The sequence below is a fragment of the Epinephelus lanceolatus genome, chromosome 1, assembly GCF_041903045.1.
Source record: "Epinephelus lanceolatus isolate andai-2023 chromosome 1, ASM4190304v1, whole genome shotgun sequence".
Classification (NCBI taxonomy): Eukaryota; Metazoa; Chordata; class Actinopteri; order Perciformes; family Serranidae; genus Epinephelus; species Epinephelus lanceolatus.
This window is the reverse complement of record NC_135734.1, coordinates 37,123,280-37,146,411: the sequence shown is the minus strand read 5'-3', so window position 1 is coordinate 37,146,411 and position 23,132 is coordinate 37,123,280. Positions and strand designations below refer to the sequence as shown.

The 23,132-nt window shown below is 40.0% G+C and overlaps 3 protein-coding genes across 3 annotated transcripts; all 3 read left to right on the top strand.

Annotated features, from left to right (window-relative positions):
- The first annotated feature begins 3,284 nt into the window (after nt 1-3,284).
- Nucleotides 3,285-5,857, top strand: LOC117256715 (putative N-acetyltransferase camello). The gene is made up of 3 exons (XM_033626305.2): nt 3,285-3,471; nt 3,607-3,676; nt 4,867-5,857. Exons 1-3 carry the CDS (start codon nt 3,431-3,433, stop codon nt 5,548-5,550), a joined length of 795 nt encoding a protein of 264 aa, XP_033482196.2. The 5' UTR covers nt 3,285-3,430; the 3' UTR covers nt 5,551-5,857.
- A 122-nt stretch (nt 5,858-5,979) lies between these two features.
- Nucleotides 5,980-9,534, top strand: LOC117257433 (putative N-acetyltransferase camello). The gene is made up of 2 exons (XM_033627619.2): nt 5,980-6,259; nt 8,612-9,534. Exon 2 carries the CDS (start codon nt 8,624-8,626, stop codon nt 9,293-9,295), a length of 672 nt encoding a protein of 223 aa, XP_033483510.2. The 5' UTR covers nt 5,980-6,259; nt 8,612-8,623; the 3' UTR covers nt 9,296-9,534.
- Nucleotides 9,535-12,207: 2,673 nt separating this feature from the next.
- On the top strand, nt 12,208-17,339 carry LOC117257323 (putative N-acetyltransferase camello). The gene is made up of 2 exons (XM_033627469.2): nt 12,208-12,370; nt 16,353-17,339. Exon 2 carries the CDS (start codon nt 16,365-16,367, stop codon nt 17,034-17,036), a length of 672 nt encoding a protein of 223 aa, XP_033483360.2. The 5' UTR covers nt 12,208-12,370; nt 16,353-16,364; the 3' UTR covers nt 17,037-17,339.
- Nucleotides 17,340-23,132: the final 5,793 nt, after the last annotated feature.

Sequence of the window (23,132 nt, the reverse complement as noted above, 5' to 3'; positions counted from 1 at the left end):
CCTATGATTGTGCCTGATACAAGAGACACAGGGCACATAAACCCTGGTCAGAGGGAACACTCCTGTTTTAGCTTTAGTCTCTTGTCTTCTCTTACAGCTTTTGAACAATTTTAACAATAATATCAATGTTGAACAACATTTTTCTGAGGTAGGTATTCCAGGCCTGGAATTAAGTCAGAATTAAAAGTTTCAACACCATGCATTTGACAGGAGTATTCACCTAACATAGCCTACATATCTTATAATTATATATGTCCTATGTATATTTTTACATAAATCCCCAATATTTTATTTGCCTTTAAAAAAATCCTCTTCCTTCATTTAATTTGACAATGTTTATCGTATTGTATTATATGTATTATTCTCTACAGGATGTTGTATGTTCTTTAATGTGTGTTCAATTTATTAAAAGAAACAAACAAAAAAAAAAAACCTTTTGGTGAACCCTGCAGCAAAGTGAGCCCTCTTCCTCAGAGAGGATCTTTGCCTCCCAGTTTGTTCCTGGCGACAGAGTAGAGTGAACCGTCTTTCTTCTCAGAGGATCTTTGTCCCATGAGAGCAGGCAGCTGTTCTCCATGTCCGCAGTGTAAACATCTTTAGCTGGCGATTTGGCAGTCACTAGATGCACATTATGACCCTTTGTAAAAGTTTCTGTGTGGTACCTGTGTTGTACATGAGCTACATGAGTTAGCGGCTAAGGACTGAGAGGCTGTCCGGTATGTGTGTGTGTGTGTGTCTGAGGAGTGTCAGTGCGTTAGCTTGTTAGCCGTAACGTTAGCCTTGCTGTTTGTCATGTTAACGTTATCGTCGGCAGCCCTGAATAGCTTGTAAAGCTTTAGCATAGTTAGTTAACACATTTGTTATCGGCCCAGGTGTTTACTGCTACAGAAAATTAATAAATCGTTGGTTTATTTGCACAACGTCGCCTCTCTGCCGTCTTTTATCACGCTTGCTAACGCTAAGTTAACTTTACCAGCAGATCTGTATGAGGCACAAACTGAAGCTACAGTGTGTTTCCCCCTTGTCTCGCTGCTTTCCAAATTGCCGGCCGACTGTCGCTTTGCATCACGTGGTATAACGAGCCGGGAGTCGGGAAAAATTAAATCGCATATGCATTTGAATCGAGATCACGATTTTATTACGATTAATCGTGCAGCCCTAACTGAAAGTATCGAAAAACACACTGAAGTCATGGAAACTTTTTTCATTTCACAAGGTCACATTAAAAGCCATGGATCTACAGAAAGATAGATAAAAGACAAACCTTTCGGCCAAAAATACGTTGTCCGAGCATCTTCGTGGTGTTGTGGATCTCTTTACAAATTCGAGTCAAGTTGTGATGTCTGTCTGCACTGTTTGACTGCTGGATTCAAACTGTCTGTTGCAACACTCCACTTGTATTTACAAACTTTTGGCCCCATCAGAGAGGTTCTATGGAACTACAGAACTACGTTCTGTTCCGAATGCCCGAGTGACGGAACGCATTCTGCATCTTTTAATTTTCATAATGTCAGCATCTCTGTAATATATTCTAAAACAATGTACAAAAAATGTCAGGTATAAACCAGAACACAACGACACATGAGATACACGTCAAATATGTTGATACCATTCAAAATCAATGCAAATGGAGCCTCTGGGATTTTTCCTTCACCAAAACATAACTGCTCTGTAATAAGATGGATTAAACCAGAAGGAACAGCATTGATTGCAGAATTGTATTCATATAATGTGACCAGCCAGGACCTTTCATGGTGTTATGATAAGCCGCCGGTCAGCCACATGACACCTGTCACAGCAGTATGATATGTGGACAGGCGGCGTCAGACGGAAGTGTACTTTGAAAAGACACAATGCATTTAACAGGCGTAAAATGACCCATCCCAGACAACACATTGTCGCTCTGACCTCGTCATATATCCATGTTTGGTCATGGACTTTCCACATCCACATACAATGAGAAAGGTACCCTGGGTGCGTTGGTTGTTGACGTTCTGGGACACCGTGTCAAGTTCTGCCTGTTACATGCATTGTCTTCTTTCAAATTAAACGCACTACATCAGTACAACACACCGCAAATTGATGGGTTTTTTTTTTTTCCTTCAATGACAAACACGCAGTTAGGGTTAGGAAAAAAGAACAGGGTTATAATCTCACAGGACACGAACACTGCTCTCCCGGGGTGAGTTTGTTGGGTGCTGGTGTTTGTTGTTGTGCCGTTAAACTGTCATGGTAACCAGCTACGTATCATGCCAGTAACTACTCTAATTTTGTGTAGCTTAGTTCCTCAGTAACTACTCATTAGTTCCTCAGTAACTACTCTAATTTTGTGTAGCTTAGTTCCTCAGTAACTACTCATTAGTTCCTCAGTAACTACTCTAATTTTGTGTACCTTATTGTAAAGTGTTACCGTTATGGGATTATTGCATTTTTAGAATTATTTATGCTGATTCAAATTATTTTATTCACTTGTCATATCTTCAGTGTTACTCTTATATCAAACTTATTCACAGTTAGGTCTTCCCAGAGTAGCTGGAACATTGTTTCTGGACAGGTAAGTCGCTTGTAAATTTTCAGAACAAATTTCTAACCTTTAATGCTGTGGGATGGCAGCAGAGATCTCAGACACGGACATGTCAGGGCAAATTAAACCAAATGGCTAGAATGAGGTAATTGAGAAGCATATCCCTTCATGAGGCTTAACTGGCACACCCATTTGTAAAAACAACTAAAAACAGGTTTGCTGCGACTGGCCGGCAGCAGGGTGTGCAGCAAGAACTTAACCAGTAATGTATGACTTGAATGTTTATTGAGATACCAGATAAATTACAAGCTGAATATGAAGTGGTTCTGAAAATATAAGCTATTATATTTATGTACCATTTCTGCCAGTAGATGCCACTAAATCCTACACACTGCACCTTTAATGGGTTAGCATAAAAAAAGACAACCATTGTGGCTTTCTTCAGTGTACTGCTGTACAGGTTATGTTCTCCCTAAACCTGGTTACCCACAAATAAACAACACCTACAAGCATAAAGTGCAACTGTATTGTAAAGTGTATAGTCCGCAGCAACAGAACAATATCACAGTCACACTTTATCTGCATCTGCATGTGTACTTAATACCAATATTTATACAGTGATCACAGTTTGCACCTAAAGCCAAGAGGACCCTTCATGCCCCCTCCTGTTGATGCCACTGTGCAAACTTATGTTAAAAAAAACCTGTGCGTTTCTTGTGGTTTGAGGCTGTTAACTGTCTGTAATAAATCAGCAGTGAGAGTCTAATGTCATCCCAGGAAAACATCACTGGCCAGTTCTTGTGTATCTTAGTTAATAAATGATTGCACCCAACTGCATCTAATATCAAAGACCGCAGAGGCTGAGATCTCTTGAAAACAGTATATGGAAACATTTACAACCTTAACATGTTTCTGCACGGAGAGTGGTGTGATCTTCACTTGCCACTGTGAGTAACTTTGACCTGACATGAAATCAAAATAATGCCTTAAAGCAGCTCTTTGTCAGCGCCATGGTTATGTTAACGTATCCCTATGTAAACTTAACTTTTAATCAGGTTCATGGTGCTTCTGTGTGTTCATAGTTCATTTGAGCTGCAGGTTGGATCATTCTGCTCCTCGCCAAGGACCAGCTTCGCAAGTTGTCTGAGTAACGTAAGTTAAGAGAGCATCAATTTTCATTAAAATGTGATGTTATAATTGGTCAGCAGAAAACTAGACCTAAGTCAGGTTAAGTTGTATTTAAGTGCCATTTGTGGTGAATTAAACTGGAGAGGTTTCTGGCACACTGAAGGCCTGGACTCAGGCTATAGCTAACATTGAGTTGCTTGCATAGACTTTGTAAAAAAAAAAAAAAAAAAAGTGGACACAGCCACTGTGATGTCACCCATTGTTTTGTGGGGCTTTCTACAAACTTGGTTCATCAGCCAGGAGACGGTGCCTTATGTTCTGGGTCACACACAGTGTTTGTTGGCTCCCGTAGAGTGCTACAGGAGTGAGTCCTAAAACACAGAGATGAGTTATCATTGTTGGATTTCCAGTTTCATCGTCTCAAAGTCAGTGGGTTCATCAAATGGGTTTTTGGTTAGATGTCTGAAATAAGGTCTTCGGGTAACAAAAGCTTATGAGACTGTCAGTTTTTATTCTGCGACATAAAATATGACAGTAAACCCCCCCACTTGAGAATTTTGAAGATTTCATGTGTGTTAACAAAGGTGGTTGCTAACAAGTGGCTAAATGAGACCACAGAGTGTCATAACACCAAAACAGCTTCACAGCCTCGCTGTGGTGGTGTCGATGCAACTATGGTGTAGTTTGTTTACAGCCTAATGTTAGCATTTTACTTCTGGCAATTGCGTTTACGCTTCAAAAATGATAGAAGTGGTAATCATTTGTTAAGATTATCTCATTGAACAAAACCTGTGTCATAAACTTTTGTTTGCCACAGAGCTTATTTTCTGTAATGAACCAAAATTCAATGAAAAAAATCCCATTGGCTTTTTGTCGTGGGACCCAGGGCGACGCTAATTTCCAGTTCGAATTAGTTGTCTTGTCACTTAATAAGCTAGCAAAAGTGTAACCTAAAAAGTTGTTTAATAACTTAATCTTTGCCTTCACTTCCAGATTAAACCAACCAGAGACCTCAGCCCAAACTGTAACTTCACAGACGATTCTTTTAATGTGATTGTTGATTTACAAAGATGCACCTGATACTAGATTTTTCATGCACATAGGTGTGAAACCAACTAGACAAACATGAATAATGCAATCTGCATGCCTTTATACTTTACTACCCAGTTAAGGTATTGTGAGATTTCACATGTGAATCTTTTATTTTCCTCTAGGTTCCTCTGGTCATGCACGTGTTGATCCGCCCGTACCGTCCCTCAGACAGGGACACGGTGCTCACCCTGTTCAGCAATGTTGTCCATGAGCTCATTCGTCCATGTTTTTACAACGCCATGACCAGCCCTCTCTACATCGCCATCACCCTGGCTCTCTGTGTCCCTGGCTACCTGCTTGGCTCTGTGTTAGGGGCTGTGGTGTTACCAGGAGCATGGGTGGGCCTCGTATACTACTGCTGCCATGAGCTATATGCCGGCTACGTCAAGACGAAACTCCAGACGGACATGCAGGACATCCCAGGGAACTATATGAGCAGACCAGATGACTGTTTCTGGGTGGCGGAGGCTGAGGTTGATGGGAGGGCCCAGATCATGGGTACGGTGGCTGTAGTGGCCAAACAAAGTGGGAAAGAAAAATATGGGGAACTCTTCAGAATGATCATCTCACCATCATACAGACGGTTGGGCCTGGGCTCAAAGATGACTCAGACTGTGGTGGACTTCTGTAAGGAACGAGGCTTCTCAAAAGTGGTGCTGTGGACCAGCTCCACTCAGGCTGCTGCTGTGGCCCTGTACGAGAAACTTGGGTTCAGCCACGTCCCCTCACAGATGGGGACAGAGCTCTCTGTTTGGATGTCAGTGCTGGCCAGGGTGACGGTTGTAGCGATGGAAAAACACCTGTAGTCCTGAAATAATCCTGATCAGCTGATAAGCTATCTCTACATTTAACACCTGACTGAAACTATGATCTGTAAGTTCTGTTTCACAAACATATCAGACCAACTTATCTAAATGTTTTAAACACAACACGCTGTTGCTCTTATGAGTTTACTGGACCAAAATACGCCTGTTACGACTGTTAATTGTAGTCTTCATTTTTTAACAAATGAATACTGGCTTCAGCTACCGTGATTTTATTTCACATATGACTGATCTCATTGAACTGTTATTACACAAAATGTAAGAAATAAAACCATTCCTGAAGGTTTTACACTGCTGTATGTTCTGCTTTAACACATCATCCTCTTCTTAACACTCACTGACTGCAAACCTTTAAAGGCTCTGAACATCCACAGGAAAATTTGTAATCCATATAATGTGGGTAAAAAACAGATCCAACCTCTCACACTAACAGTAGAGGGCGCTATTTATCTGAGTAACACTGGAGCTGTCAGTCTGCAAGTGATGTAATCTTTAATTGCTGCTGTAGGTAACTTTGACCTGACATGAACTGAAAACAATGCCTCAATGCAGCTCTTGGCACCATTATTGTGTTAACGTAACACTCATTAAAGTTAACTTTTAATCGGGTTCATAGTTCATGTGAGCCGCGAGCTGGATCATTCTGCTCCTCGCCAAGGACCAGTTTCACAAGTTGTCTGAGTAACGTAAGGTAAGAGAGCATCAGTTTTCATTAAAATGTGATGTTATAATTGGTCAGCAGAAAACTAGACTTAAGTCAGGTTAAGTTGTATTTAAGTGTCATTTGTGGTGAATTAAACTGGAGAGGTTTCTGGCACACCAAAGGCCTGAACTCGAGTTACAGCTAACGTTGAGTTGCTTGCATAGACTGTATAAAAAAAGGTGGACACAGCCACTATGATGTCACCCATCGGTTTGTGGGACTTTTTACAAACTCGGTTCATCAGCCAGGAGACGGTGCCTTATGTTCTGCGGTACTCATTTACTTCAGAGATGATTTTTTTTTATCGTTTTGTGATCGCTGATTTACGAAGATGCAACTGCAACTAGATTTTCAAATGACTTTCACCTGACTGCTGATAAATTCTCAAATTGACCATCATAATATATACTGTAAAATATGTATGACTAAATAGTGCTAAGATATAGGCCTATTGACATTTAGATGGACTAACCTATGTCCAGCAAAAATTTTTTACTCAAATGTGAGGTCTGTATTCTGATATCTTCCATGAAAAGATGCCCAACACAAACAGCTTACAAGGCAGACTATAGGTTTTTCATGTACACAGGTGTGAGACCAGTTATATTCATTCTAGTTTGCCTAATTTTCCAAGCTTTAAAAGTAAAACCATCCCATGCTTTTGCCACTCAGTGCAGCTTCCAATTTTCATGAAAACAAAATAATAATCGATGATATTTGTTCTCCCAGTTTGGGGGTCACAGCCCGCAGTGCTCCGATTACCACTGGCACCACTGTTACCTTTACTCCCCACATCTTTTCTAGCTCCTCTTTCAGCCCATGGTATTCTTCCAGCTTCTCTTGTTCCTCCTTCCTGGTGTCGCTATCGCCCTGGGTTGCTACATCTATCACCACTGCCTTCTTCTGTTGTTTGTCAATGAACACGATGTCTGTTTGGTTAGCCATCGCCAGTTTGTCAGTCTGGATCTGGAAGTCCTACAGGATCTTAGCTCGGTCATTCTCAACCACCTTAGAAGGTGTCTTCCATTCTGACCTTGGGACTCAGTGCAGATGTTCCTGTACACTATGCCAGCCACTTGGTTATGGCGTCCCATGTACACTCTTCCTGCCTGCATCTTGTCTCAGGAGCATCTTTGCATGCACAGCCTGCCCCTGGGGTCCTATCTGCTGTGGTAGACCCCTGCTTTGATTGATCTTGTACTAAGCATCTGTTCCTGTGCTGCCATGGTAAGTGCTTCTGTGCTGTCTTTCAGTCCAGCCTTTTCCAGACACTGGTAGGATTTCTTGATGTCGGCCACTTCTTCAATCTGTCGGTGGTACATGTCGTGCAGGGGCTTGTCCTTCCATGATGGTTCATCCTCCTCTTCTGCATTCTTGGGTTTCTGCTGCCTGAAGTTTTCACTTAGCAGCTCATATTTGGGGGCAGTCTTCCTGATGTATTCCTGGATCTTGTTTGTTTCGTCCTGGACAGTGGCTCTGACACTCACAAGTCTTCAGCCAACCTCGTTCTGCTTAGTGTACAGTCTCAGGGTGCTGGACTTGGGATGAAACTCTCCATGCATTGTGAGAAGCTTCCTAGTCCTGATATCAGTGGCCTCTGTCTCTTTCTTTGGCTAGCTTATTGTACCAGCAGGGTATCTGTAGACTGGCAGAGTATACGCGTTGATGGCTTGGGCCTTGTTCTTTCCATTCAGCTGACTTTTCAGGACCTGCCTTACTGTGTGTAGGTACTTGGCTGTGGTCGACTTCCTTGCGGCCTCCTCATGGTTCCCATATGCCTGCGCGACCCCAAGGTATTTGTAGCTGTCCTGAACATCTGTAATGCTGCCTTCTGGTGGTTAAACCCCCTCAGTTATGACGATCTTCCCTCTCTTTGACACCATCCGACCACACTTATCTAATCCGAATGACACTCCGATGTCATTGCTGTAGATCCTGGTGAGGTGAATTGGTGAGTCGATGTCTCACCCATTCCTGGGATATAGCTTGATGTCATTCATGTAGAGGAAGTGACTGATGGTTGCTCCACTTCAGAACTAGTATCTCCGATTCAAGAGGGTAGAGCTGAGGAAGAACGTGAGGTGGAAATAACAAAATGCCTCCCAAACAAAAGTTAAGGTCCCAGGAGGATGTAGTTTAGCTGCTCTAAAAGGTGGCCTCCAATCAATCTGTAAATCAATATGTTTGCTTTGTTCATTATATTGCCTACATGATTAAAAACAAGAGTAATATGTATTTCCCGCACACTGGTCTTCCTCAGGCAAATTAATATTATAAACATAGTCTTACTCAGTCAATTTACTGTGAGAATTCACACATGAATCTTTTATTTTCCTCTAGTTGCCTCTGGTCATGCACGTGTTGATCCGCCCGTACCGTCCCTCAGACAAGGACGCCGTGCTCACCCTGTTCAGCAACGGCATCCTGGAGCACATCCATCCATGTTTTTACAACGCCATAACCAGCCCTCTCTACATCACCATCACCCTGGCTCTCTGTGTTCCTGGCTACCTGCTGGGCTCTGTGTTAGGGGCTGTGGTGTTACCAGGAGCATGGGTGGGCCTCATATACTACTGCTGCCATGAGCTATATGCCGGCCTTGTCAGGGGGAAACTCCAGACAGACATGCGAGACATCCCTGGGAACTTTATGAGCAGACCAGATGACTGTTTCTGGGTGGTGGAGGCTGAGGTTGATGGGAGGGTCCAGATCATGGGTACGGTGGCTGTGGTGGCCAAACAAAGTGGGAAAGAAAGGCATGGGGAACTGTTCAGAATGACCATCTTACCATCATACAGACGGTTGGGCCTGGGCTCAAAGTTGACTCAGACTGTTGTTGACTTCTGTAAAGAACGAGGCTTCTCAAAAGTGGTGCTGGAGACCAGCTCTCCAGCCACCGCTGCTGTGGCCCTGTACGAGAAAATGGGATTCAGGCACGTCCCCTCACAGATGGGAACACAGCTCTCTGTTTGGATGTCAACGCTGGCCAGGGTGACGGGTGTATTAATGGAAAAACACCTATAGTCCTGAAATAATCCTGATCAGCTGATAAGCTATCTCTACATTTAACACCTGACTGAAACTATGATCTGTAAATTTTGTTTCACAGACACGTCAGACCAACTATCTAAATGTTTTAAACATGACGCCCTGCTGTTCCTCTAAAAAGTTTACTGGACCAAAATACGCTGACTGTTAATTGTAGTTCTGTTATCGTACTTAATGTCTTCATTTTTTAACAAATAAATACTGTCTTCAGCTACTGTGATTTTATTTCACATATGACTGGTCTCATTTTACACAAAAACATGCAAGAAATTAAACCATTCCTGAAGGTTTTACATCGCTGTATGTTCCTTTAACACGTCATCCTGTTTCTAACACTCACTGACTGCAGCCTTTTAAAGACTCTGAACATCCACACAAAAATGTGTAATCCATACAATGTGGGTAAAAAACAGATCCACCCTATCACAGTAAGGTTTCACAAACAGACCTGATGAGCTGATTCAGTGAGGAAGTTTGGGGTTGTCGATTATAAATGATAAACAGCAGAGGGCGCCATTTATCTGAGTAACACTGGAGCACCTGTTTGTGCTGCAACTCAATAGTTTCTGGAGTATTGTATTTGCATGTGTTCCTATTACTGTAGTGAGTATCAAAGCACTTAGTGATTTATCTATTTGTTTATTTGTTTATGTATTTGGATCCCCATTAGTCACTACCAAGGTAGCAACGACTCTTTCTGGGGTCCACACAAGCAAACGTGACATCATAATGTAAAACAAATATGTAATTTAAAATCCAAGGCAAAAATAAAACGATATACAACAAGAAAACAGGAAAACTACGAAGCAATAACCAAAACACAAACAAACAAATAAACAAACAAAACAAAAACAAACAAACAGAACTAATAGATTAACCACAATAAAACGACTTATGGCACTAATTACAACAATGACAACAAGTGTCCTTACTGTATTAAAATTGTTATAATAATAATAATAATAATAATTATTATTATTATTATTATTATTATTATTATTATCATTAAAAACTAAAATAAATTATAAAATAAATAATATTGTAATATTATATATTATAATACTATTATACATAATGGTATATATAAATAAATAAATAAATAAATATAAACTATAAATAATAATAATAATTACTAATATTATTATTTATTTATTTACAGCTCAAAAGTTGTTGTAAACAGTATATACAATAATTGAGAGTATGAAAAGACCAGGAAAGTTTCACATTAAGTTTCGTACAGTCAGGTATTATGTAACAAACCCTTTTTAATTTAGGCCATTGTTCTGTACCTTCAGGTATTTCTTTAACGTCTGTTTATAAACAGCTACCCTTGATACATGTGTAATATCTGATGGCACACCATTCCATAATTTAACTCCCCTGAACGTAACAGTACCTTGCATTGCATTTGTTTTTGAAACAGGAAGTAAAACACAACAACATCTTGCTGCATGCCTTGTATTAACTTCTCACTTTCAAACATCAAAAGGTATGTTTTAAAACTCTGACACTCACTCAGGGAGGCTCAGGGAAAATATATGTGGCTTGGGGAGAGAAAAAAAATGATGTCACACCCCAGCCACCCCTCCCCTCCTGTGATAAGTAACGAACAGTCCCTTTCTCCCATGAGCCATGGTCATGTCTTTATCATAGACATATATATACATAGACGCCGCATTGACTGCCGCTGCCTATCGGAGCCGACGTCCTCGCCGGCCGCCATCTTGGATGGGTCTCGCTTCGCCTCCACAGTGCATTCACTTCTACTGAGGAAGGAGCTGTATGCACAAGTAAAATAGAATAACTCACTGAATTTTCAACTGATTTTCACGCGGTTTGGTTTGTTACAAACGGCACACATGTAGTTATGATACAGGATGCTCTCGTACATTAAAAATACGGGATTTCATGCTTTAATACTTTCTGCAGATAGCAACAGCATGTTATTTAGGTCACAACACAGTTCTTTTATTCACCTCAACCCCAGAGTGAAATATATATATATATATATATATATATATATATATATATATATATATATATATATACACAGTATTTATATACTGTATAAACACCATATACACAATACAAAACACAGTATAGCATATTATGTATAGCACACCTTTGTGCACATATTCACTTTTCCACCAGCTGTGCTGCAAATATCCCCTGCTGCTCATCCTTCTGTATCTTTTTTCAAATTATCTTGACTACAGTCCCATTTTCATAGTTATAATACCAATACCAAAATTAATTTCAGTGTTTATGTAAATACTGAAAATGTTTTTTTACTACTTTTGAGGGATCACAGCAGTCAGTGTAATAAGAATAAGAAGAACTTTATTAATCCCGAAAAGAAAATTTCAGAGAAGTCTGTAAGATCATCTATTTAACAAAGAATTATAAAGTCTGATGGCTGTGGGTATAAAAGAGAGTGTGTGTGAGAAATAAACTCAATCAATATTAATACATTTATTAATATGCTATGTTTTGTATTGTGTATATTGTGTTTATACAGTATATATATGTGTGTGTGTGTGTGTATATATATATATATATATATATATATATATATATATATATATATATATATATATATATATATATATATTCCACTCTGGGGTTGAGGTGAATAAAAGAACTGTGTTGTGACCTAAATAACATGCTGTTGCTATCTGCAGAAAGTATTAAAGCATGAAATCCCGCATGTTTAATGTACGAGAGCATCCTGTATCATAACTACATGTGTGCCGTTTGTAACAAACCAAACCGCGTGAAAATCAGTTGAAAATTCAGTGAGTTATTCTATTTTACTTGTGCATACAGCTTCTTCCTCAATAGAAGTGAATGCACTGTGGAGGCGAAGCGAGACCCATCCAAGATGGCGGCCGGCGAGGACGCGCTCAGGCAGTCGATGCGGCGTCTATGTATATATGTGTATGGTCCTTATCATGTGCCATGTCATGTAAACCAGGGGAACATAGGACCCTGAGGTTATGACTGAGCTGCTTCCTAACAAGGAGGACCTGTTTCATAAGCTGCCTGAGTAACGTAAGTAACAGAGTCTCATTTTGTTTCATTGAAATGTGTTGTAATGTCACTAGCAGACCGTGAAGTCACGCTGAGTGGTGTTAAAGTGTGTTTTGCAGAGAGTTTCCTCATAAGCAAACGTTCATAGGTTACTAAAGTGAAGGCATGGCGTCAGTTTAGTGCTGCTGGACATGTTACCAGTCGACTAACAGGTTAAGTTAGCACAGGAGACTGTTTATAACACTGTAAAGATATACTGAAAACATGCATTTTGTGCCATTTCAATCAGACCCACTGGATGATCCTGCACACCTGGTATGGATGCACGTGAGGGCTCAGGGTTCAGGTTGCAGGAGCAAGTTAAACATTAAGGGGCCTAATGTATGTGAAATGCTGCTTCAGAGGCTTTTCCTCTCTGACCATAAAACAGCTCTCAGACAGTACAATGAATACTTAGTGTGGTCACATTTCAAGATACTGAACACTGTGCAAAATAATGCTGTATCAGCAGCTGCATCAGACTTTCCTGTTTGCTAAGGCACTGCTAAGTGCCAACATGATCTGTAAATGGTCTGTAAGGCAGGGAATAACTTGAATTCCTTCCTCAGTAGCTTCCACTTTTTTGTCTTCCACTGTTGATCTGTTTAGTAAAAGCTTTATGTTGTCAGAATGCACTTTTTTACACTAAAAGACAGGGAAACATTACGAGGTGTTGTTATTTACAGGTTATTCTGCAATGGTTTTACAGTTCCGGCCCAGCTGAGGTCAGACTGGGCTGTATGTGGTCCATGAAGTAAAAAGAGTTTAACACCCCTGCTGCAAAAGAACTTATAGAAACAGTCATAGCAGCGGCGTAAATATAGACAGTGGGGCCACCGCAGGACTACAGACGGACTCACATCAAATTAAAAGCCATCTCTGTCATGATTTTCAATTCTTCTCTTAATTTTTTTTTTTTTTTTGTAAAATAATCAGTAGCATTCTTTAACAAAATATACGTTTATTCTACATAAACTTTAAAAACAGAATAAACTAAAAAATCTGTTAAATTAAATAAATGATTCCTTATTTTCATTAATATTTTTGTCATATACAGGTATTCAGCATGTATGTAGTGTACTCTTAACTGTGACACGTTCAAAGACATCCATGCCGAAGTCCAAACTGAAGCAACTTGGGATGAAACAAAATAATGGCAAACCAAAATGGCATCGCCCCCTCCTATATAACTGATTCCCTATCACCTTATGTCCCTCTAGAACCCTGAGATCCTGTATGTTTGTATATATGTTTTTTTTTAATTAATGCTTGATAAATTACTGATAGATAAATGTACGTATCCTTCTCTTTTCTCTTTGAACGAGTGTTGTATAATTGCATTGTTTTATTTCTTTGCTGTTTGTTTCTGCCGTCTGAATTGTAAAGCACTTTTTTGCGTGAAAGGTGCTATATAAATAAAGGGTAACACTTTACTTGAAGGAGTGACATGACAAGACACGGTCATGAACCTGTCATGAACATTATGTGTTATAAACGTTTGTGACTGCTGTCATTAAGTGTCATTGGGTTTTTGTAATGACAAGTTGACATTGTTTGGGTTGTCTTGATTATGACAACTTGACATCGATTAAAGTGACATTACCAGAGGTTGTCTTTGTCATGACAAGTTGACATTAAATTTGTTTGGGATGTCCTTATAATGACAACTTGACATTAACCAGGATGACATTACCAGAAGATGTCTTTGTCATAACAACTTGACATTAACGAGAAATGCACCTCTTTTTGTGTTTATGACAAGTTGACATAATGATTATTATTGTCATGATAAAGACATCTTCTGGTCATCCTGGTTAATGTCAAGTTGTCATAATAAGGACATCCCAAACAAATTTAATGTCAACTTGTTAGTCAGGTTCACTGTGTACAAAAATGTACTTTTGTGGGAATTTTTTGGGGATTTGTTGACCTATACATTTTTGGAATCTGCAGACCTTGGGGAATCCAAAAACCAATGTTGCCACTTGCACAGACACCTGTATGGCGGCCATTTTGGAATTTCAAAATACAGAAAAGCCATAAAATACAGAATTTCAGCTACCTTGGCCTCTAAACAACCTAAAAACTCAATTAAACATGCCAATCATATGTTTTCTTGGTCAAGGAATCCAATGGTGACTTCAAAATTATGCTCAGAATCGTGCTGTGGTGCCCCCTAGGGGTGGGAAAAAAAATCGCTACACTTCTTACTGCCCCCTCAAGTCACATACATCACTGATTCTTGGGAGTTGGGACAAAGCATGTCCCACATAGAAAAGTGAAATTTATATCAAAAATCAAGCAATTCATAAACCCCATTAAATCAGGAAAAAGCATCGTCTGCGATATCCCTGAGGACCCCTTTCCATTCCTCTGCCTGTGGTGAATGCAAGAATACCACGCTCTTGTAAGTTAACCATTTTTTGATATTTTAGACAAACACTGTCAATATTGCTTAACAGCTGGACCAGTTGTCTGTAGAAACAGTGCAATACATATGGCATCGGGTACTGTAGAGATTGAGCCAATCTGGAAGGCACTGGGACAAGAGAAGGCAGGAGCATTACCAGCATTCCATGCATTCACTGGAGCTGACAATGTTGGGAGATTCTCCAGAATCAGCAAAACTAGATGGTTTAAACAGTACATGAAGGCTGACAAGGACATCTTCTCCGCCCTGGTGAAACTCTCTGACGAAGGTGACGTGCAACAGGAAGTAAAAGATGCGCTGGAAAAGTTTGTGTGCTCAGTGTACTGCTCGAAAGGCATTGATATAAAAATGTTTAATTGAGTTTTTAGGTTGTTTAGAGGCCAAGGTAGCTGAAATTCTGTATTTTATGGCGGCCATTTTGAAATTCCAAAATGTCAAGTTGTCATAATCAAGACAACCCAAACAATGTCAACTTGTCATTACAAAAACCCAATGACACTTAATGACAGCAGTCACAAACGTTTATGACATGTACATAATGTTTATGACATGTACATAATGTTCATGACAGGTTCATGACAGTGTCATGTCATAGTTATGACAGTGTCATATCACCCTTATGTAGATACCTTCAAGTAAAGTGTTACCAAATAAAGTTCATTCAGTCTTTTATTCATTCAAAAAACAGAGGTTAAATACATATTCTGGCTTCTACATGTATGGTAATATATTGTCTAATGTCAAGTCTCTATTTGATCATGTGACAGGATGATACGATACAGTAGCTAGTTAGGCACAAAATGTGACAAACTGAGCACATCTTACACATTCAATGAGCAGTCATGATATTTAAAGAGAAAAGTGGCAAAAAGAAAGGATAAGAAAGAAACAAACAGGAGGAAAAGTAGCAAAGCTCTTACCTTACACCACTGCGTCCAAGTTTTCTCAAGCAAGTAGCTTCAGCAGAGCACATGGCTGTCATAGAGTTAATACCTGAAAAATGATTGTGACGGGAAATCAGTGATTGATGACACTGCCAGGAAGCAAAACAGCTGCCACAAATAATCAGATTACAATGATTTCTTTGTTTATCTGTTAGTGTGGTGAGGCTTTTTTGACTAATGGATTGTTTTGTCAGAAAAATGTCTGCTCCAATTTTCCAGAGTCCACGGTCTTTATAAAGCTCATTCTGCTCTACATCCATAAATACTCAATATAACATGATACTGCAAAGAGAAAAGCAGCGAATCCTCACATGAGAAAACGGAAGTAGTAAATATTTGGTATTTTTGCGGATATGTGACTAAATTTGGTAATAAATGATCAAAATTGTCTGATATTCAAGTAACTAATGCTCAATATCTGTGAACACCCACTAATTTAAGAAGTATTTTCTTAAGCATCTACATTAATGCACTTTTCAAAATGTTTCTATGTTTTGTTTTTGAATCTATGAGCTGACTTAATTTCAAAAATATAACATAAATGATCACACTCAGTTAACTTATGTGTGAATCTTTTATTTTCCTCTAGTTGCCTCTGGTCATGCACGTGTTGATCCGCCCGTACCGTCCCTCAGACAAGGACGCTGTGCTCACCCTGTTCAGCAACGGCATCCTGGAGCACATCCGTCCATGTTTTTACAACGCCATGACCAGCCCTCTCTACATCGCCATCACCCTGGCTCTCTGTGTTCCTGGCTACCTGCTGGGCTCTGTGTTAGCGGCTGTGGTGTTACCAGGAGCATGGGTGGGCCTCGTATACTACTGCTGCCATGAGCTATATGCCGGCTACGTCAGGGAGAAACTCCAGACAGACATGCAGGACATCCCAGGGAACTATATGAGCAGACCAGATGACTGTTTCTGGGTGGCGGAGGCTGAGGTTGATGGGAGGGCCCAGATCATGGGTACGGTGGCTGTAGTGGCCAAACAAAGTGGGAAAGAAAGACATGGGGAACTGTTCAGAATGATCATCTCATCATCGTACAGACGGTTGGGCCTGGGCTCGAAGTTGACTCAGACTGTGGTGGACTTCTGTAAGGAACGAGGCTTCTCAAAAGTGGTGCTGGAGACCAGCTCCACTCAGACAGCTGGTGTGGCCCTGTATGAGAAACTTGGGTTCAGACACTTCCGCTCACACACTAAAACCCATTCTGCTCGTTGGAAGGTAAAGCTGACCGGGGTGACAATTTTATTGATGGAAAAACACCTGTAGACCTAAAATACCTCTGTAGCATTAATAACTGGACCGTCTGTGAGCTTTATCTCATAAACGCAGTCAGTGTTTTAGCTGTGAACAAAAAGAAAACACTAAGTCTCAGGTAGAGCAAAGATTAGGAGCTTTTTCCTTTTCCTGTAAGACCAACTTTTATTAATGTTTTAAACACGATGAATGAACCGTTGATTGCACAGTTTTTTATGAAAACTAGTTTCCACTATTTTTGTACACAAATGATCAATCATGTGATTGTTTTTCACACAAAACCATGTAAGAAATAAAACCACTTCAAAGGTTTTACACTGCTGTATGTCTTGCTTTGACACATTGCTCTCTCTCTCCAGGCTTCTGCTCAGGTCTGCTGGTGCCTCAGGAAGGCACCAAACTTAAACCAATAGGAATGATAAAGATGCAACTTAATCTCAACCAGGTGCAGGAGAGTCTAACAGGAGAGTCAAACCCAGTCCTCAGCTCATATCTCTTATATCTTGTTCACTCATACTCCCTTTATCAGGAGTCAACAACCTTTACTATGAAAAGAGCCACGTGAAGCCACAAGACAGAGGCTATTTGGGCCTTATAATAGAGGTAACACAGCCATCCATCCATCCATTTTCGTAACCACTTATCCTCTTGAGGGTCGCGGGGGGGCTGGAGCCTATCCCAGCTGACATTGAGCGGGAGGCAGGGTACACCCTGGACAGGTTGCCAGACTATCACAGGGCTGACACATAGAGACAGACAACCATTCACACCTACGGACAATTTAGAGTCACTAGTTACCCTGCATGTCTTTGGACTGTGGGAGGAAGCCAGAGTATCTGGAAAAAACCCACGGTAACATGGGGAGAACATGGAAACTCTCTCCTGGGATTGAACCAGGAACCCTCTTGCTGTGAGGTGACAGTGCTAACCACTACACCACCGTGCCACCCCTGGTAACACAGCCAATAAAGTCTGAATTAGCCTTTTACCGTTATTTATTGATCGAAATGAGCATTCATTAATATGTTTTACTACAAGGGTGCTACTCTTAACTGAGCTATGTATTATAATTTGGTGATTTTAACTTTGTATAGTTGGTGGTGAAAGCAAATAAATTATCTGGTTCCCTCTTTTAGGAATTTGAATCCATAGCCTAGCTACAGAAACTTAAGACTAGTCACTGCTGTTGAGGTTCAGCAAAATTTAGAGGCAAAGCGCCACTCTGTAGTCGTATTATGCACATTTTAGTTGACAATCTGTTGTGTTTATTCAGTGGAAAGGCTGCACATTTTATAATTGGAGAATGAAGAATTTCTGTAGGCCTGCAATAATGATAAATTAATTTTAAAATGTTAAAAAAAACATGATTTTCTTGTTGTCAAGGCCACAGGGAGACAGTGGAGAGTGGCTAAAGGGACACGTGGCTCCAAAGCTGTGGGTTGCCTGCCCCTGCCCTATATGAATTCTACTGGCTGATTACACACAATGTATAGTGAGTTTATTGTTGACATGCTGGTTGTAAAACCTGCTGCGGCTCATCTTGTCTTTACACTTTGTCCTTTAAAAGCAGTTATGGTTTATGGTACAGACAATGATTTACAAAAACAATCAGCTTGCTCTCTGACAGCTTTTTACATGACACTGTTCTTCAGCAGTCTTGTATGAGTCTGCCATTTTGACATGAGCCACGATCAAAACTTTATAATCGACATCATGTTGGTAAAAAATAAACAAAACATATCCATATCCTCTCATACCCAATAGTCATACTAACCTTTACCAAACAAACCTTGTTTCAGCAAAGATGGTGGGAGAAATCATGAACAGTAGAGGGAGACATTTATCTAAGTAACACTGAAGCAACTGTGTGTAATGCAACTCAGTTTGTAGGGTTATTTGTATTTGCAGTATTTACAGTACATGATTACATGTCCTTTTATCTGATTATCCGACTATACAATAAAAGTTATGGGAATGCGTTTGTATTTAAAAAGTTCATAATGTTCAAAAGCCCTGGCAGAAATTAAAAGAAAAATAAGCCCATAGTTTTGGGTTTATGTTAAAACTGAAGTGGTGATTCACTGTGTTTAACCGTTGAGGCCATACTGTAGCTGCAGTGTGTTTAAAGGCACAGTTTGTAGAATCTTTGTATAATTTTATACCATAATTCAAATTACCCTGTTTATATGAACAAACACATCACCAGGATGCTAGTGTTCATGTAAATACACTCTGTGTCACAGTGTGTGTGTTTTATCATTCTACCACTGGGAGGCGCCAAATGTTTGACATCCAAAAAGCTTTAGACGCCACACTATGAAATTCCATTCCAGTTGGAGGCACTCTGTGTCAACGTTGTTTCCATGTTTGCACTGTGTAGGATTCCTTAAAATGCTTCATGTGTTCCATCTCACAGGACACACATCTTAGGTGGTGAGCAGATACCTGAATGTGGACCGTGTGGAGAAAAGAAGCTGTCTGAGGAGTTAAAATTCAGCCTGTTGCATGATCAGCTGCTGCTGTATTAGCAATAAAAAAATCTTCAGCTTTCCCAGGATGAGAAAACAACCCACTGCTATTACACAATGTTAGCATGTTATGTAGGTACTGAAGAAGTGCTGTGAGTCAAATAAATATTTTTTACCATGACCTGAATTATCCTCAGGACTCTCCTCCTCCAAAGAACAAACAGACCAGGTGATTTAAACCTTTTAAAACACTGAATAAAGCAGTTTCAAGTTAAAAATCACTGTTTTTCTGATGCTGCTTGTCACGGAGGGGCAGACATGTAAACATGAATGGCCCTATCTAAAGTCAGTGTCTGGTTTGTCTGTTCTGGGCAACTGTAGAAACATGGCGGTGCAACATTGCGAACTCCATGGATAAAGACCTGCTCCTTATGTCAATATAAACAGCTCATTTTAAGGTAACAAATACACAGTGATTCTTATTTTCAGGTGATTATACACTAAAGAAAACCCCTAAATCCTACACGCTGGACCTTTAATTGACATTTTTAATGCAGGACTCTTATTTGTATTGAAGCTTTTTTATATTGTAGTAATGCTTCTTTTACTTAAGTAAAAGATCTGAATATTTTTCCACCACTCACCAAGATTTATTTGTTGTAATTTTTGCAGAGCATTTCATGAACAATTTTTCTGGAGGAATCAAGTGACAGACCTCTCAAAGTGTCCCATGGGCTCCAACTGGGAAAACACACACACACACACACATACACACACACACACACACACACACACACACACACACACCTATCCCACATGTGTTTTTGTGCTGATGGATTTAACCAGCAGAAGACCAGTCAACAAGTCACACAGCAGGACACATGACAGCAGGCTCCGTTGAAACAACACAACTCTGCTGTAATAAATAATTTCTGTTATTATGAACGTCTGAAATAATCCAGTCAGACCTTCATTAATGTTTAATTTGAATTGAACTCTACATGCACAAACTATTTTCTTGAGGAAGTTTTGGTTATTTCATTTGAGATTTCTGAATGAGATTTCTTTGTTTGTCTGAGCTCTTTTTGCTGGTTTGAAGTGGACGGGGCTCATTTATGTCACAAACTTTTTTGCACCAATCAGGATTTAGCAAAATGTATGTAAGGTCTAATGATGCAGATGAGCTGATTTTTTAAAATTCTAAAGAGATAGTTTGGATTTTTTTTTTTTTTTTGTAGTGAGGTTGTATGAGATGAACTAATTATCCAGTGTATTACCTACAGTACAGTACTCCTGTTTTCAGTCTTTATGCTAAGCTAAGCTAACTAGCTGATCCCTATAGCTTCATATTTACTATACCCATAGTAATATATACACATTCAGTGGTCATTTGTTTAGGTACACTTGCACAATCTAATGTAATTCAATACAGCAGCTAGAATAATCCACATGAGCTAAAAAGCTCATTTTAAAACACTATTAAAAAAAAACAAAAAAAACAGAGGCCTCTACTTTACAGACTTGGAAAGTACTGATGAGATATTTTTTGACCATAGAAATGACATTGTCTGAGGACAACAATAAAACAAAGTCATTTAATGAGAAATAGAAGGACATTTACAAGGCCCTAAAAGACTAATAAAATATTTATATATTATAATATTGATAAAATTAATAACAAAACAAAACAAAACAAAAAAAAAAGGCTGACATGACTGGGAAGGGGTTAGGGGGATCCGATAGAGTATACAAGACATTGTGTTACGCCCAACCCTTGGGCAGCTGAGCCTGGTCTCACTCTGAAGTCATCAAAATCTTGTGCTTGGACATTAGCTATGTTTCCATCCAAAAGTGATTTGAATCATTGGGAAATGCACATTTAAAGAAATACGAATCCTGTGCATTTCCATTAAATGTACGGACTTTGGACTACGGCCTCGCGCGAGTTTTCCGCAGAACCGGAAACAAAACAAGTCTCGCATTCTTCTTCTTCTACGTTTTCTGGCGGTTGGCAACCAGCTTGTAAATGCATCACCGCCTTCCCGACCTGGAGTGTGGCTATCACCATGGAGAGAGGTGCGCTATGTCAGACTTAATTCGAACATAACTGTTTCCATCCCCCGTTTTGCAAATCAACATTTTTTTCGAATCAACCAAAACCCGGCTAAAGCGAGCGTATTTTAGTTTGTGCGAATCAGGGGATTTTAATTCGAATTTTGGCGTTTCCATCATAATTTTCCGATACGATACTTCTAGATGCGCATCTAAACAGGCTGATGGAAACATGGCTAGTGACTCACAGCGTCAGAAACCAACAAAAAAAGGCCTCCTTAAACATGATACGCTGCCACTTACCCTTAATGGCGCCCAGCAGCGTCAGGGGGAAACATGGCGGGACAAGGACAAAAGTCAAGGCAGCAAAAGTCCAAGTGAGGCACACTGGGGGGGTGTTGGATGGGTCCAAAAAACATGGACTTTCACCCGAGAGAGTGGTGTTCACGTCCCGTAAAATTCTAAAGCCAAACCCTGTTCTCTTGCACGTCATATGTGGACGTGGAAAGTCCATGACCAATATGTCAATATGTGACAAGGTTGGAGTGAGAATGTGTTGGGCGGCCCTATAGGGCAAAAAAAAAAAACACTCCAACACTGACCTAAAATAACCACATAAACACCTTTGAAACACTCATATCCATGGGATTTATCACAAATAAAACAAGCAAACAAGACAACAAAAATCCCAGGCTGAGAGGCAGCAGGACCAGCAGTCCTCACACTAGAGGCCTCTCTGCTCTGCTGCTGGCACAGGAGCTCTTCAGCACTTTCTCCATGCCAGGTGTGCTGAACATCATTAAGTAATGCAGCACACCTGGGCAGATCTACACTGGAGATCACCTCTCTAAGTTAGTAAATTCTATACTATCTTATTCATCAAAGTACTGTACACGTTTGTCAGAGTGAAATTGTAAGCAGACCTCATGATGGAAAGCATGAAATCAAATAAAGATAAATATTTTTAAAAGAAAACAGCAGCTAAATACAATTTTGTGTTTAACTTAAGCCCATAATATTGAACTTTCCCTGTAAATGTATTGGATAAATGTCTTTACAAGTGTCCGCACTGTAATTTTTCAACTATTTTCATGTGGTTTAAGAAAAGAATAAATGATTAAAATGTTCTCCACTTGGGCACACAGCAGATATCATCACCTTCATAAAGAGGTGGTGGATTATTTGAGCATCCATCTCAGTGCATCTCCACTTCACCTCTCTGATCTTCCAAATCCCCCTTCTCCACATCTCCGTACCCACAAAGCTGACACATGACACTTGTTTTGAGTTCACCTCCACACACATTTCAGGTGAATGACACTTGGCAGCTGTCCAAAGCAAAGAGTGAGATTGAGAAACCAGAGGTGAAGTTACTCCTGACTGTGTTATAACACTTGGCAGTGTGTTTGTGTGCTCTCTGTGTCCATCAAAGGCTTTGAGTTCAACACTTGTGGAGAAAAAAAAAGACAAACAGGATGGCAATATTGAATCTGTGTCAGTTGTTGGAGAGGCTGAAGGGGACAAACATATCAAGGTTTGTACTGTTAAAGGGCCTCGCATGTGAGTCAACACACAGCATGTGTACACT

Bases quoted from the DNA above. Each gene is read 5' to 3' on its own strand.
- LOC117256715 (XM_033626305.2), top strand. From the start codon at position 3,431: ATGTTTCTGCACGGAGAGTGGTGTGATCTTCACTTGCCACT. The intron at 3,472-3,606 runs GTGAGTAACTTT...GTGTGTTCATAG, and splicing joins TGTGATCTTCACTTGCCACT to TTCATTTGAGCTGCAGGTTG. The intron at 3,677-4,866 runs GTAAGTTAAGAG...ATTTTCCTCTAG, and splicing joins TCGCAAGTTGTCTGAGTAAC to GTTCCTCTGGTCATGCACGT.
- LOC117257433 (XM_033627619.2), top strand. From the start codon at position 8,624: ATGCACGTGTTGATCCGCCCGTACCGTCCCTCAGACAAGGACGCCGTG.
- LOC117257323 (XM_033627469.2), top strand. From the start codon at position 16,365: ATGCACGTGTTGATCCGCCCGTACCGTCCCTCAGACAAGGACGCTGTG.